Below are 15,795 nucleotides of genomic sequence, written 5' to 3' on the forward strand. Positions count from 1 at the left end.
TATTTTTTTTATAATTACGTTAGCTTGGAAATTGGGGAGGGTGGCATTCATATGGCTAATTTTTGGAGCAACATATTACAATATATGGATACGATAGACTTTGAGGATTGGTCATCAACCTTGGGTATGAATTCTAATTTGTATTCCTCAGCTGTGGTTTTATTTCCCGTAGCTGTAAATTTTGTTCCACATCCAGACGGATTTAGGAAACGTGAAATCAATTCAGACTCACACAGACTAGTTTGCATGCTTAAGACAAATACAGAAGCGTGTTGCTATTACTATTTAGCTGTATGAAATACATCCTCTTTTTAAGGGCTACAAGGCTTAACCTGATGTGTTGTGAACATAGATAAACCACAGCAAATGTATGTATGTAACATACATTGTATATTTGTAAATGAAATTAAGATAATAATCAATTTATAACTTTCTTTATGATAACAGTCATTGTCCCACTGTTAAGGGAAATTATGGCGTTGAAAAATTAAATGTTTGAGTGTTTTAATTTATGTTTCAACTTTGCACTCTCTATGTACATCTTGACTGCAGGTTGAAATGGAGGAGCCAAGTTGTGGGTTTCATTTTGTCGCCTTGTCTAATGAACATGGCATTGTGACTGAACATCCTGGAAAGGAGACTGAGCATACTGGGAATGAGACTGAATATTTTGAGAATGACACTGAACATCCTGCGTACAAGACAATGGAGAAGGAAGACCAGGCAACAGATACAGAGAGTCATCAGGAGAAGGAGAGTTGCAGTGCAGTGTCCATCCCTCCTGACTACCAAGACCCTCACTTACATGTACAGGATCCTTCTTTAGAACAGGAAGACAAGCAAATAAAAAAACATGCTATGGATGCCCCCTTCTTATGTCAGCAGTGCGGATACAGGACGGCTAAGAGCTCTCACCTAGCCGACCACATGAAAACTCACACGGACGCAAAACCTTACAAGTGCGACCAGTGTGACTTCTGCACAGCGTGGAAACAGAACTTAAAACAGCACGTGGCTAAACACACTGGCGAGAAAACCCACGTGTGTAAGGAATGCGGGTATCAGACACTTAAGAAATCACACTTCTCGGAACATATGAGGACGCACACGGGCGAAAAACCTTTCAAGTGTGCTCAGTGCGAGTTTTCAACATCATGGCACAAAAACTTCAAGCAGCACATGGCGAAGCACACCGGTGTGAAACGCTACACGTGTAGTGAATGCGACTACAAGACAGCCGACTCGTCCGGTCTACGTCGGCACCTCAGAACCCATACAGGTGAGAAGCCACACATCTGTAGAGAATGTGGGTTCATGTGCACAGAGCGGTCAAAACTGTTGATACACAAGAGGACGCACACTGGAGAAAAACCTTACAAGTGTACCCAGTGCGACTATTCCGGAGCGGTAAAACAGCATCTAGACATACACATGCTCAAACATACCGGTGAGAAGCCCTACATGTGTGGGGAGTGTGGACACAGGACTAATGATAAGTCTAGCCTAGCCAGACACATGAGAACGCATACGGGTGAGAGACCATACAAGTGCTACCAGTGTGACTATGCCGCTGCGCAGAAATGTGGTTTAGACAAGCACATGAGGGCAAAACACAACAGAAAACAATTTGTGGGGAGTCAAAGGCCCAACCTCCCCCAACATCAACCAAACAATGTAACGTTACATGTATCTGATTCTGTATGTCCCACACAGGGAAGCCAGTCTTTCTAGTCTCGTAAATGATGATTCAAATTAAAGTTAATGTTCATTTGATTGTATAGATGGCATCCTGTCATACATTAATGTTTTTTTCTGTTTCAAAAAAAGTTGCTATCATACAATAAATGGCACAAACTAGCTACAAAATGGGCAGATATATGCAATCAATTGAAAAAAAATTAGAAAAGGGATACCAATGTCGTGTCGTAGAATTCTGAACTCAATTCTAAAAATGTGATCAGACAGACATTAAGAATCTATAATTGTACAGTTGATTCTTCGAAAAGCAGTTACTCATGCAATTGGGTATGATTTTGGAAACGGTCAGATGTTTCAAACAACATCCATTGTTTTTTGTCAGTGACACTGAAAACAGACACTGCTTGAGTAACTGCTTTTGGGTGTATCTTATTTCCACCATCATCATCTTATTACCTGGATGTCTAATCTTCATCGATGTACAGTATACTCTTCTCTGTATGTCTTTACTTGTTCAAACTTCTTGGCCACTTAGATTTTAGAATGAAGGCAACTTTTTTAAATTCATAATGATTTGGGATACTAGAAGATGTCATCCATACACTTGACTCAACATGGCCTTATTGGAATTTCTTCCCCATAGGTTAATGGTAACGAACTTAAGGTAGATACTAAGTAATGAAGAGCCAATCTTAAACAACCATAGCTTACAAGTATCAATACTCAAGTTATGCAAGAATACTACATTGTACATGTACTCCTGTCCAAGGGCATGACTAAGAGAAATTTGAACACACCTTACTTGTACTTGCAAGTGCTGCATGTCAGCGCATGTAATCTGGCACCTAGCAACAAAAGTTTGAAACCTTGTGTTTAATAAATTATATCTCGTGTTATTCTTTCATGCTAACTATTGATTAGATGTGCCAAGGTATTTAAAAGCCTGGTCATTTTCAGTGGAAATTATATCCAACATTATTGCAATAAGTAGCATGACTGACAATGTGTGTTGGGTTTCAAGAAATTGTACTACAGTAGTGAGTCAGTGTTTATCAAATATCCCCAAGGTACCAAATCTTAGGAAAGATCAATTTTACAATATTTGCTGAGACTTACTCAATCAATCATTCTACTTGTCACATGAATGTATTGGAATATATTAAGTCATACTACTGCTAATGATAATAATAATTTGTTTCTGTTTTATTTTCATTTCATACCATTGACATTGTGATATGACATAAAGTAGAACAGCACAATCCAAGTTGTTTAAAAAATAAACCGCACAAATGATAGCTTCGGCAATTCAGAGGTCATACCAAGTCAGTGTTTTTAGGAAATGTAGGTTTCAAGATTTTAAAAATTTAACACAGGGTGCTCGCTTTACCCTGAACTTTATTTGACCCTTGCAGCGATGGGACCACGGCTTAACTAAAAATGTAAACAATGCGGCAATGTTTTGGTGGCCGCCATCTTGGATTACCTCTCACCTTGCCAAGGTACTGAAGCGCTTTCTGTCGAGTCGTTTATGTCTTGCACGTTTCACGTGCACATTTCCTCTTAGTCTTAATCCTCGTTCGTTTTATTACGACTAGTTTTGATTCTCTGTAGTGAATGGAGTAATAGTAGTGATGAAATTTATTCGTTGACATTTCTTTAACACATGCCCCTTTGAACATGCAGTGAGGTAGTTAAAACTATTTGTAAAAGTATATTCTTAATACAAGTGGCAGCTGTGTAAAAGGACTTTCTAATCAGCACAACGGCGTGGTTATACAAATACTAGTAGTATGTGGGGATGGACAACCTCAAGCCAACCGTTCACACTTACGTTTAGGAACTTTATTCGAACCGGGGAATATGGCTATTATATGCGGCTCATCTGAAGATGTGGCGTAAGCGTGAACGGTTGGCTTGAGGTTGTCCTTCCCCACATACTGGCGTGGTTATACGTAGTAAGATCAGTAAAAAAACCGTGCCATGTTATGGCGCGTGTCATGTTAGGATGCCCAAATTTCATACGATTAGATATATTTCAGAGACTATGAAGACAGAACATCAGACTCCTCAACTGTCGGTACCTGAATACGGGCCCGATACACTGACGTCATTGCGTTTTTTCCAAATTAGAAAAACGTAGTGAATAAAACAGAGAACTAGGTGATGAACTTTGATTTTTTTGTTTGTCCATGACGGCAGGTTAGTAACCTTGGTGGCGTCGTACACGGCACTGCTTCGTGTTGCGCCTCGGGGCTCCTGTCTATTTATAACACTATCTTCGTGCAGCTCGATTTTATGCACAAATACTTTGCTGAGTGAATCATTCACAGTTATCTGAGGTCAAACCTTCCCCTATTGCTCAACAACGTCCACTACGCACCCAAACCCATACAAATTATTCATGATAGAATGTCCTGTCGTGGGAACGGGACGGTTTGCTGCAACACCATAGAAAGCCGATAGGAAGTAATCGAGCGTACCTCACGTACCCACATACTCTCAAATTATATTGTCCACAAACACAAACAATTGGTACCGCAAACATCATCTTCGTACCCACAGTAATCAAAAAGCACTCCATTCTAGTAAGGGTGGATAAGAGAATACTAAATATTTTGCCGAGGGGCCATTTGGCTCACCAAGGACTCATGCTGTCAAAGGAGTCATTGTCACTTGACCCTACTGACCCGTTGTCTCAGTCTGCAACCCTCATTATAAATGTCTGTCAAAACCAAGCGTCCACGACACACCTATGTAATCACACAGACGACTGTCACATTTCTCAAGCTAAGTAGCCTGCGGAAAAAGTTTCTAAACACTGTGCCCAATACTTATCTAATTATATATATATATATACTACCATTTTCTTTCTCTCCTTTCTGAGACACCAGCAAACATAATATTCCTTTCTGCATACTGTTGTTATGGTAATTCCTAGCTCAGCACTTACATTGCCCTTTAAATCATTCCTTGGTTTACTTTATTATACGACCCCCTATTTCAATGGAACAATCCTGGCAGTACGCCACGTTGGCACATCAGAAGTCGGACCACACCTACTTCAAGGTCCCAAGTATTCTTCTTAAATCTTGTAGCCAGGTGAGTTTCTTGAAGGTTCCTTAGCTTGTACTATCTTTAAGTTGACGTTTATCTGTTGTTGTGAAGATCACCACCAATTACATGCTGAAACAATCCTGGGTTTCTTACTTTCACGAGAAAGGTGTTTGTCACTTTATCTGGCAACAACTTGCTGAATGAGCTATTGACGGTCATGATAACGCTTTACAACATGAAGACTGGAAAGATGAAGTATCGTGAAGTGGTGCAGAGAGGATTCCCGAATATGGTGCAATATTTGGCACTATGTCTAAGTTCCTACGAAATGGTTGTTCAGTGTTGCCTTTTAGATAAGACTGCAAATTTCCCAACTTTAATCATATCGCGGTTTTCGCTGTAATAATTCAGTAGCCTTGATAGCGCTCAAAATATGCCTCAAAGACGCAAATATGCGCATAAAACTGTCCTTTTGTCACAGATGACTTGATAGTGATCTATTCTATGTTGGGTTCAAAACGTTTTACCTCAACCGGGTGAGCATGGTGGTGACAGGTCGTTAATCTTCAGCCAAACTTACAGTCATGCCTTCAGGTGCACGTGCTTATACCGCTTATACTGGCCCATTATACCCGTCACATTTGGCGAAAATCGACCGGACGACGATTCTGCGACAATCGCCCGAGTCTAGCTTCAGTGTTAGAACGATGTGCAAATGTACAAATTTGTGTTGTATATGGAAAAACGAGATCAATAGGAAACTAAAGTAATGATAGAAGTATTCAAAAGTCATAAAAGATGGAAAGAAACCCAAGACGACCACTGTCACATTCTTCAAGATCAAGAAGAAAGAAGTCGACAGTGGTCGTTAAAAATTTGATCCATGTTGAAAGAAAGTTTTGCCTTAGACTAAGATTACGGTACTACCAACACAGATATGCTTCCATGATCATTAATAAGTATCTTAAGTTGCTACCAGAGGGGTGAATTGAACTCAACTCAATCTCAATCTTGCCATTTCAGATACCAAACGAAAATGGGAGGGTGCTGTTCATGTTCCCGTTCTGGGACTAGGGCCAGGATGCCTGATGTCGACGGTTCGCCTTTCGCAAAGTACATATTCCCCTTTGAGAACCTCGTGTTGGAAGGTGGGGGAGCGAAGGGAGCAGCTTACGTGGGCGCACTGAAGGTGAGAGATACAGTGTCTTGTAGCCTTGGTTGCTATAGGATATGGGAAGATTCTCTTACACAACCAGTGGGTACGTACTTGTCTTACGTTCTGGTGTCCCTCAGACACCTTCCTCATCAGAGCTTCTGACTGGAGTTCTGCTTTTCACCGCTATAAGGAGCTGATGTAGGTGGCGCTTTTCCGGCGAGAAAACACTTCCAAACGCGGATAAGCTTGTATCCTTGTGTGTGTGCGATTCTTGTGTGTGATTCTTGTTGTTATTACATAGAAATATTATATTACACCAGGTATTGGATGAAGCGGGGATATTGAAAAATATCAAGCGGTTCGGCGGCACGAGCGCTGGCTCCATCACTGCGGGTTTTCTGGCAGTAGGCATGACTCCGCAGGATATTCTGGACAAGATAAACGAGGACCTAGGGGCCATTCTCCTTGGTGGGTAACGTTTTATGTCCTGTTTGTTGTATAAGTAACGTTACAGCGCGCAGGGGTGTATAGCCTTGTATTCAAACACATCCACACACACACACGCACACACGCACGCACACACACACACACACACACACACAAGCACACGGACAATCACACACACACAAGCACATATCACACACAACCACACTCACACATATCGTACATAAACACACAAACATAAACACACACACACACACACACACACACACACATGCACACACTATGACACACATACTCCCACGCATAAGTCCATAGTGCCTTGAGCAAAATGTATGGCAGGAAGCTAAGTTGAACGTTTCTTTGCCCTCGTTAATAACATTACATATTAGTTTCCGACCCATTCATTTTTAGTCAAGAACGCATTTACGTTATAAAATTGGTAAGATATAACTCTAGTTTGAATCTGATATAAATCTTATCTTATACCTTTAAAGATTATGGAAATGTCGCTTTATCATTTCCACTTCCAGACAGCCCCTGGTATCTATGCGGATGCTGTAAATACCTCTGGTATTTCAACAACCTGGAAAATCACTACGGAATCTTTCCGGCCGAAAGGTTCGTGAAATGGTACGGAGACGCCATTGAAGAACATCTCCGGAAGATGAAGAGGAGGCAAGGGGTGGAGAACCCCAAACAGTTCGACAGTCTAAAAGGAGACATTACCTTCGCTGAGGTATTTATGCTACTTAATATATGTTCATTTTGTAGTTTATATGAATATGTTTGTTGTCACGATACTGGTATCAGCCTGCTGCCTGGGGTCCACAATGTATTGTACTTGTCACAACCTGAATAAAGTATCTCCATTATACTTTACACATTATACACACGCATTCATTACGGGCTGTACAAAGCAATGTACAGCAACGGCGAGACAGATCTATTTTTGGCGACGCCTTAGGAGCGAGCCTCATGGTATAGTATTGTGTGCATCTGAGTATTACAAACCGTAGTCACTTTTTATCGTTCTGTAAAGGTTTACGAAGCATTTGGGAAGGAGTTGTGCACGGTGTCGTATGAGACTGAGTTTTCCAGCGAGGTTTACTCTCACGTCAAGACGTCGCCACTTCTGGAGATCAGAGAGGCAGTGCGGATGTCCATGTCGATTCCAGGTCAGACAAGAATTCATGGGATCTAATGCCAAACTTGTAGCACGAAAAAGGCAATACTTCTATGTCCGATCTAGACTATAGGCCGATTAAGTCCTGCTCTTGGACAAACCGTATTCTTCTATAAATTTTCACTGGGTACAACGTACGTCAAGTGACAGATAGGGAAGCATTGGTGAAGTAGTTCAGAACGGATATGCTTCTGCGCATCACACATCCCGTTAAGTGACAAACATGTGAGTGTATTCAGTATGTTGTGGCTGGTTATTTTTAGTGGTGTTTGAAGCGTACAAACCTCCGGTCGGGCAACTTGGACCACCAGCAAGACACGTAGACGGAGGAGTGTCCGCCAACTACCCCATCTACTGTTTTGAAGGTCAGCTAATCTAATAACGATCATATAGATCATAATACTGTAGATGCATTTAAGTTCGCGGGAATTTAATTTCGTGGTAGCGGGAAAAATGACTTTTCGCGGTGGTTTCAAGTTCGCGGTAGCACCATGCACTGTAGTTTCTTACCGCCATGGGAAAATGTTCGCGGTGGTTTTAAGTTCGCGGTGAAGCGGTGACCGCGAAAACCGCGAACTTTAAACCACCGCGAAAGTTTCTGCATTTACAATCTATTGAGTATTTGATCAACAAAAAAACTAAATATCTTTCCTCCCTGACAATTTTTTATGAAATGTTTTAAATTCTGTACTAATTAATTCAATGTGAATAATTGAACCCGTTTTTAACACCTCCCATAGCATTTACGGTTGCCATCTTTGCTTTGAAAGTCCGGCAGATGGTGCACTATGGGATCCACGTGTTGATCTATGAGCAATTATTTTTCTGTTTCTGTAACTATGACAGGTTGGTGGCTGTCCATGGAGGAACAAAACACCTTTGCTAACCGGCTGGATGGGTTAAATGGATGGGACCTGGCAAAGAACTTCCGTCCCGATGTCAGCCGCGAACACTTTCGAGTCGAGGGGAGTCCCCATGAGCAGAAAGCGATTCGAGAGAAAACCCTTGGCTCGTGTCTGGTACGGCAGCAGCTATAGTCCCTCGTTAACTTACTACTGAAAAACTATGATAGTGTAAAACAATAAACATAGGCTAGTGTATACTCTCATACTTGATACTGATAAGAGAGAGCGTTTTGTTGCTAAATTTACTCTCGGCAGAGAACGAGGCCCAAACCACTCAGCCTGCCTGGGCATTTAAGCAACTAGTTTGAATGATTGGATTTGTTTTTGCATGACAGTTTACAGACACTCAGCCAGCAGACCGGTACCAACACCAGTTTGAAGATCGTACGAAACACTTCGTGGAGAATCACCCTCAATACAAGAGGATGTTGGAAAGACCAAATACAAAGCTGGGAAAGTAGGTCTTCCATTTATTTCTTGGGTGAATGTTAAGAAAAGTGCTAATTTATCCAAATTTCCCTTCCTATATTTTTGTCTGGCTTAGTGGAAGACACATGCAAAGTCCAACTCCTAGCAGGTTTGATGTAAGAGCACAAGAAGAAGCAGGTACATTTTTGAGAACTCATAACATTCGGCTTAACGATGACATCATTGTGCTATACTTACATGTATCAGAGAACTGTAAGAGTACGTCTCTTGAAAAACGTTTATCTAACTAGAATCTAACTACAGTAAAAAAGTAGGTTGTAAACTGAAACACCGCCTTGACCCGTAAACTGCTACAATACAATGGGTCGTAAGTGCGAGATATCCGGTTTCGTCCCAACGTCTCTGTCAATTTGGGTAAGTCCCGATTCATTTTAAATGATAGTGAGGTAAAGTTAAGTCACATGCAATGATATTGCCAAACACAGATGAACTTTTATACTAATGAAACAATGTTTTTAGGGAGTACGGAAAGAGGGACCATCAGTTGCAGCAGGATCGGGATAAGTTCTCCAAGGAACTAGACAATGACCGCAAGCTGGAGAACAAGATTATGCGGGTCGCCGAAGCATGCCCGAACAAAGCGGAGATGGAATGCCGATTTGCGACGGTAAGTGCTGGAAACGAAATCTTGATACAAGTGACTGATCGATATCAGCACATTTATAACATTTTAGATATCCCTCTGGAATCATGGTCACCATAGTTGCTACAGGTGTAGCACATACCTTGTGGTATTCGACATACATAATGTAGTAAGTGGCAGGACAGGGCTGAGTGGGCTGGTCACCATATGTGCGAACGTGTTTCGGTACAAATAAAGAGCAAAAATTCTACAATTACTTGTATTTGTATTTGTATTTGTATTTGAAAGGATAGAACGTTAGATAATTATGCTAAAATGGACCCTACCTGCATGTGTGTGATAGTGACATTTGCCGTACAACCAAGCTGCATCCTGGAATACCTACCTGTTATCATTAGGAATACACCAACATAGAAATCAATAGCCATTGTCTTATGCAGTTGTTGTTATGCTTCTCACAGCTGACGCCTCAAGAGACCATACAGATATACGGAAAGAACGACCCGAAAGCAGCTTTCAAGATGCTGTTTCTTAACTACAAGGATGAGGTAATTTATCGAGCTAGGAAAGTGTATAAACTTAACATTCTTTCATAGATGGTGTTTTTTTAACTGCAATAACTTACTGTTCCCTGAGTAGCATTGTACATGACAAGTAAACGTTACTTAGTTACCACAAGTAAACCTACTCATGTCTTCTAACGATAACCCCGACCTGTGCCTCGTCTCCTGAATAATTATAGACAGCGTGCCCCTACCATACTACTGGCCTGTGAAGAAAAGTTTTATATTTTTGTTTGAAAGTTTGAACCTTTATTTATCCATGAAAAGCTCAGATCGGCCTGCAGGCAACATATCATTGAGGTCATGGAGGAGATAATGATTAGATAAAAATCAATCAGAGATTACAGATTACATCTAGTCCTAATAAATCTATCAACATATATCACTACATATACATACAAAACATAGAGCTCATGGTTAATAGTCCGTGTCCGTTCGTTTGTTGAATTCTTTTACTTATTAATATTCATAGTATACTGCAGAGGCTTTTTCAATCATACACTATTTTTACTTACAGCCGACCACGACTCTTGCTCTGGACATCTTCCATAACGAGAAGCCCCTACAAGCAGCGAGGAACAGAAACCTGAAAGGGTCATTCGCGAACACCCCGTTACAGCTGTACTCGCAGTTGGCGGCCATGTTCGGCAAAAACCTTCCTATGCAGGTAGGAGTCCGTCAGGAGTGAATATTTTAGGATGAAAGGAAATCTGTCAGGATTAGGACACGATCTTTATCTTATATGGATGACATCTTCTGAGAGCCGAAAACTGATGCGAGCGTGCTAATAAAAATGTTTGGCAAAGAAAAATTACATTCATTACTAAATGTAGTCAGGAAGGTTGAGTAAATGATTAGACCAAGAAGGTTATATAGACTAATAGAGATTCTGTTAATCCAGTTCAGGTCATCCTCAGTGAGGTGACTGTCCGGCATGATTGAACATGGTTTACGGAACAATAAATATTTTATTATTGCTCTTTGACCTATTATTCTTTAATTTTGAATTGATTCGACTTTGGCATGATGTTAATATCCGTTTTCGTATATGTATGTTTTCAGTTTAAGGCACATATTTCCTCATTCTGCAGCTCTTCTGTACGGTTTACAGCATTGCCAAAACTTGTTTTGGAAACGGACTACAATTGGTCTTAAAGAAAAATAATAAAAAAAGACTTTAAAATGTTTTGGTAACATTGATATTTATTACTGAATGGCTGTAGGGCAATACCTTGATACGATTAGAAATTGCGATCATTAAAGGTCGACTCTTTTTTTTCTATCACGTGTATCTGAATGGTGCAATAAAGCGACGTTATTAAGCTGGACCGCACCACCAATGGATTTGGGGATTTTGTGCAATTAACAGAAGTATGTGATTATCCGTTGTGCAATTAACTGGCTTCTACTGTATTTCTCTCCCCTCTTCCATTTAGGAGTATGACGTCGGCAGGAGTATCGGTATCAACGTGGACTACATCTCGACTTTCGACTTTAACATGGAGACTGCGGACAAGGAGTTTCTAATGGCGGTAAGCAATAGAAACAGAGACTCTTTTTGATAACTAAAGCTGTATTTCCTTGACGATATATACACACACAGGCACGCACACAGACATACACACACACGCACACAGATATACATACTCTCCAAGCAGAGGTTCGGTTTCGGTTCGCGGACTAACCACGATAGACAGATGGATGGATGGATGGATGGATGGATGGATGGATGGATGGATGGATAGATAGAGAGAGAGACAGATATAGACAGATATAGATACATAAAGATGTATCGTGGTGATTTAATCTCCAACAAGTACGTTAAGGAATCTTAATAATTTGAAACCTATGCATTTGTTATTTGTTTCTGCAGCAAGGCGCTGTGGCTACCATGGCGTTCCTCCATGATTGGGTTCGCCAACACCATCCAGCAGAACGTGGTTGCGAGTAATAGACAGCTCCAGTCCGCAGTCAAGGATTACCAAGGAGCTTTTATATCTGATGAAAGCTCCTTGGGATTACAAAAACATGCTATGGATCCCATTGCATGCTGGGTGACGTGGTGCATCATGGGTAGCTCTGGGCCAGTTAAAATCATTGCTATGAGTACACGACGCATGGCTGGTGAATTACATAATGTAACTTTATGCATAACGTTACTATTACAGAAGTAGCCTTTAATAAATGTGGTTTCGAAATCACATCAGCTTTTGCTTTATATTATGATATCCTAGTCTTGTGTGCTATAGTGAGTTTGCGTTAGGAAAAGAATTGTACTTTGAAGCTAGTAGCAGTATAGTTACAAATTAAGTTAATAACTATCTATACAGTGTTGTTGGGATAATATAACAAAGTTCTTGAATCGGTTTATCACACAATAACTCACAATAAGATTCCCATATATTGTTATCATAAGATCGTGATCGTACTAAATGTTTTATAAAAATTCATTGTCTATTCTAAAATGTTGGTGAGATAATTACGAAATCAATATATCATTGTTGTGGGTATTATTTTACTACAAATGTATGTTTTTGGGTCTTATGCTAAAACCAATTTAATGACATGAATTTGGTGACAAGGTTTACTTAAGTTGATTAATTTGCACAAGAAAGTAGTTGATAAATAACACAATAATCAAAAACAGGAAAAAGGAAATGCGAATGTAGCTTATACTTAGCCATCCTCCACTACACTGAAAAAAGTTGATTATAGTTGATAAATATCGGGGTAAAAAAATGCATAAGATAAGAACTGAACAAATGGATCTACTACCAGGAACCGATATGAGCACTTAATGATGAACAGAAGTTTGGCTCATAATGTTGTATACAGTGTATATCCAAAACCTGTACTTTGCAGAGAGAAGTTGTGAATTCTATTTTCTCCACAGTCAATGTAATCAGTTGTTGTATTCGAGTTTGTGTTGATACTACTTCGATACATGTTCTGCGATGGGTGGTGTATTCTAGGGTAGATGATGGCAGCTCAGATGTGCACTATTCTAACCACCAACATGGACGAGTTTTCGTGCTCATAAGATTTATTTTGTGCTTCAGGCTTTGGAATCAACAGCTACTCGTGCGACATTTTGAAGTCCGATTACATGTGTATCGGTTGCTGCAGAGAGAACGGCTGCATAACAGAAGGCGATTTTAAGATCGGCGGTGCCGCTCGGGCCAGCATCGCCACCATGGCCACCACCGCCCTGACCGTCCTCCTGACGATCGCCATGGCCATGGGGTTCTAGCCGTACGTCGCCATGACGACGAATAACGTCACATGCTGACGCCATTCATGCTTAAAGCGATACATTCTTCGCGTGCTGTCAGCTTCTCTGACAGATACGTCTGCTTAAGACAAGAAGAAAAATGCGTTTTTATTTTAGTCCACTTAAATCAGATCACATTTTTGATTTTGCTTATGAAGCTAAGCCGGATGATGAAGATTTGTTATTGAATAACTAAAAGGTTTTGATTGAACCGATGATTATACAATACAAATCGAATGTCCCTTTTCCAACTACATCAATAAGACCATCAGATGTTACGGAATCGTACCATGTCGAGCACAAACCATTCTTTAATCCAAAGATGATGATAATTTCAATAAATATTTAGTGATATTCCACCTGTTTGACAGATGAAGTAATTCACTTAGTTTACACTGTAAAAGAGCTTGGTGTCTGCTTGTGGTAAAATAAACTTGGTTAAAGCAAGTCTCGACTAATTGTTTTTATTCTTAACGTTAAGTAAAAAAGTACTGTAGCCGCACTATCTCTTCATAGTGACAGGAGTCCAATAAATCCAAATGAAGTGATAGAACTTGTTACGTGCAATACACAGATGAATCGACAGACAGCGCTTCAGTACCTTGGCAATGTCAAAAGTAATCCAAGATGGCGGCCACCAAAACAAATTTTAGATCACAGAACACAGTATTTTTCTTGATCCTCGGAGTCAATGACATAGGGATAAAAAGTAGTATAAAGTAGTATGGGCATGAACTTTGCTATATGGTAGCAATCCTGTGTCGACGAAGATGGAAGGCATCTGACTTAAACTAATGCATCAATATATCTGCACTTATAGTCTATAATAGATGATTAGTGTGCGAAACAAAACCCACACATTGTAGAAAAAAGTGGGGCTCTTCGTCTTCGTCTGCTTCCAAAAAAAGAAGTCAGAACCCACTAGTATTCACTAATATTCACACTAATATGAACACTAGTATTCGAGTAGTCCGAATTTCACCCCGAAATCTACAACTCTAAATAAGCCCCGATGTAAACATCACGAACTCACAGATTCCGCTGCAATAATGATTCACTCATTAGACAAGTGCGGTCTAATTTCTACTTATGTCAAATGCTCGAGAAGAAAAACGTGTACATGATTTATGTATGAGGGTAAAGGATGAGGCGTTGATAGTCAAATATTATTGCAAATTATGTTATTTTACGTGGAACAAGACGTTGATAGGGGTGGCTAGCCAAAAGTTACTTTTGAGCGGCGTCTTTGTGGGTCGTCCCAGGGAGAAAACACCTCGATTGAGGAAAGCTGCAACACCGTAAACCCCCTCAGAGCCTCGTGATATTTGTGGGAACAAAAGACATAGAACTACAGACTAAGAAACGCCCAGAATATATATAATATTGCCTGAAGAATAGTATATTTTTATATGAGTATCCTGTCCTTGGCCAGCCCTGGCTGTGCGTGCTGAACAGCCAAACCAATAAATAAGTACATAAATAAATAAGTATATCTTTATCTCTTGATCAACACAATTTCAAAATATCTACGGCTTCACTTAACAACATAGTATCAGAAGAATCTTTCTGTCTGTTTTTGAAGTAAACTTTTCTTAAAAAATCATCTCAAAGATCTTCTTTATAAGGAATCATCATTGTTAACTAAGCCAAGACGAAGTGAAACGCTATAGAGTAGAACTCAAAAGTAAGAAATTATATTTTTTTCCAAGAATTCAGATTACTCTGATCCCTTCATTGCCGTCGTTCCAACCATATCGCACACAAGGTGTTTCCGTGTCAGCTAAAACATACGTACCGCTAAACTCTCCGTAAGAAGTAAGGAAATCATCATGAAGGGACTTGTTTTCGTCATCGCCGTCGCTCTTGCCTGTTGTGTCACTACATGTAAGTTGTAGTTTTTTCTTTGTTTTGTCCCGCCCGTATTACACATGCACAATTAATAAAATCTTTCTTACAGTCACAGTCCTTCCTTATTCATTCTTTGACTACAAAACGCGGTTGTGTGCCCAGTGCCCACTGGCAGGAGACTAACTCTGACTAGAAGATCAATTCAAAGCTTGAGTTTTGGGCACAAGCGAATCATTTCGGGCGTGTAAGACCACTAAGTGTAAGCTAAAACACTTTTAACTTTGACAAATTTGCAACAACACTGTGACTCAGGAAACACGTTGTCTTCTTCCTGCAACAAAGCACTCCGTAAATAATTTCATCAGGTTGGTTATTACTCATATAGTAAATTTCTTGTAAACACAACCAGGGTAGAACTCACATCCAACGTTTCGATGTCTGTCAGACACTGACCATCATCAGGGTTAGAATGACTGCGTACAGGACAATCTTAACTTGACTTCGTTTCGGTTTCGCCTCAGGCGGTGCCCTGAAGTGCCGTATCTGTGCTGGTGCTGCTAGCAAGGAAGCCTGTATGAACCAAAACCTGACGATGTGCCCC

At 40.3% G+C, this 15,795-nt stretch overlaps 2 protein-coding genes across 2 annotated transcripts; both read left to right on the forward strand.

The window, feature by feature from the left end:
* The first annotated feature begins 558 nt into the window (after nucleotides 1–558).
* LOC118421907 (zinc finger protein 239-like) lies at nucleotides 559–5,826 on the forward strand. Its single transcript, XM_035829412.1, has 2 exons — nucleotides 559–1,629; nucleotides 5,776–5,826. The coding sequence occupies exons 1-2, from the start codon at nucleotides 559–561 to the stop codon at nucleotides 5,824–5,826; spliced, it is 1,122 nt and encodes a 373-aa protein (XP_035685305.1).
* A 7-nt stretch (nucleotides 5,827–5,833) lies between these two features.
* Nucleotides 5,834–10,763, forward strand: LOC118421908. Its single transcript, XM_035829413.1, has 10 exons — nucleotides 5,834–5,941; nucleotides 6,229–6,376; nucleotides 6,883–7,088; nucleotides 7,392–7,527; nucleotides 7,799–7,900; nucleotides 8,382–8,554; nucleotides 8,776–8,897; nucleotides 9,389–9,536; nucleotides 9,974–10,060; nucleotides 10,593–10,763. Exons 1-10 carry the CDS (start codon nucleotides 5,834–5,836, stop codon nucleotides 10,761–10,763), a joined length of 1,401 nt encoding a protein of 466 aa, XP_035685306.1.
* Nucleotides 10,764–15,795: the final 5,032 nt, after the last annotated feature.

This window comes from Branchiostoma floridae, chromosome 8, assembly GCF_000003815.2.
Source record: "Branchiostoma floridae strain S238N-H82 chromosome 8, Bfl_VNyyK, whole genome shotgun sequence".
In the NCBI taxonomy this organism is placed as follows: Eukaryota; Metazoa; Chordata; class Leptocardii; order Amphioxiformes; family Branchiostomatidae; genus Branchiostoma; species Branchiostoma floridae.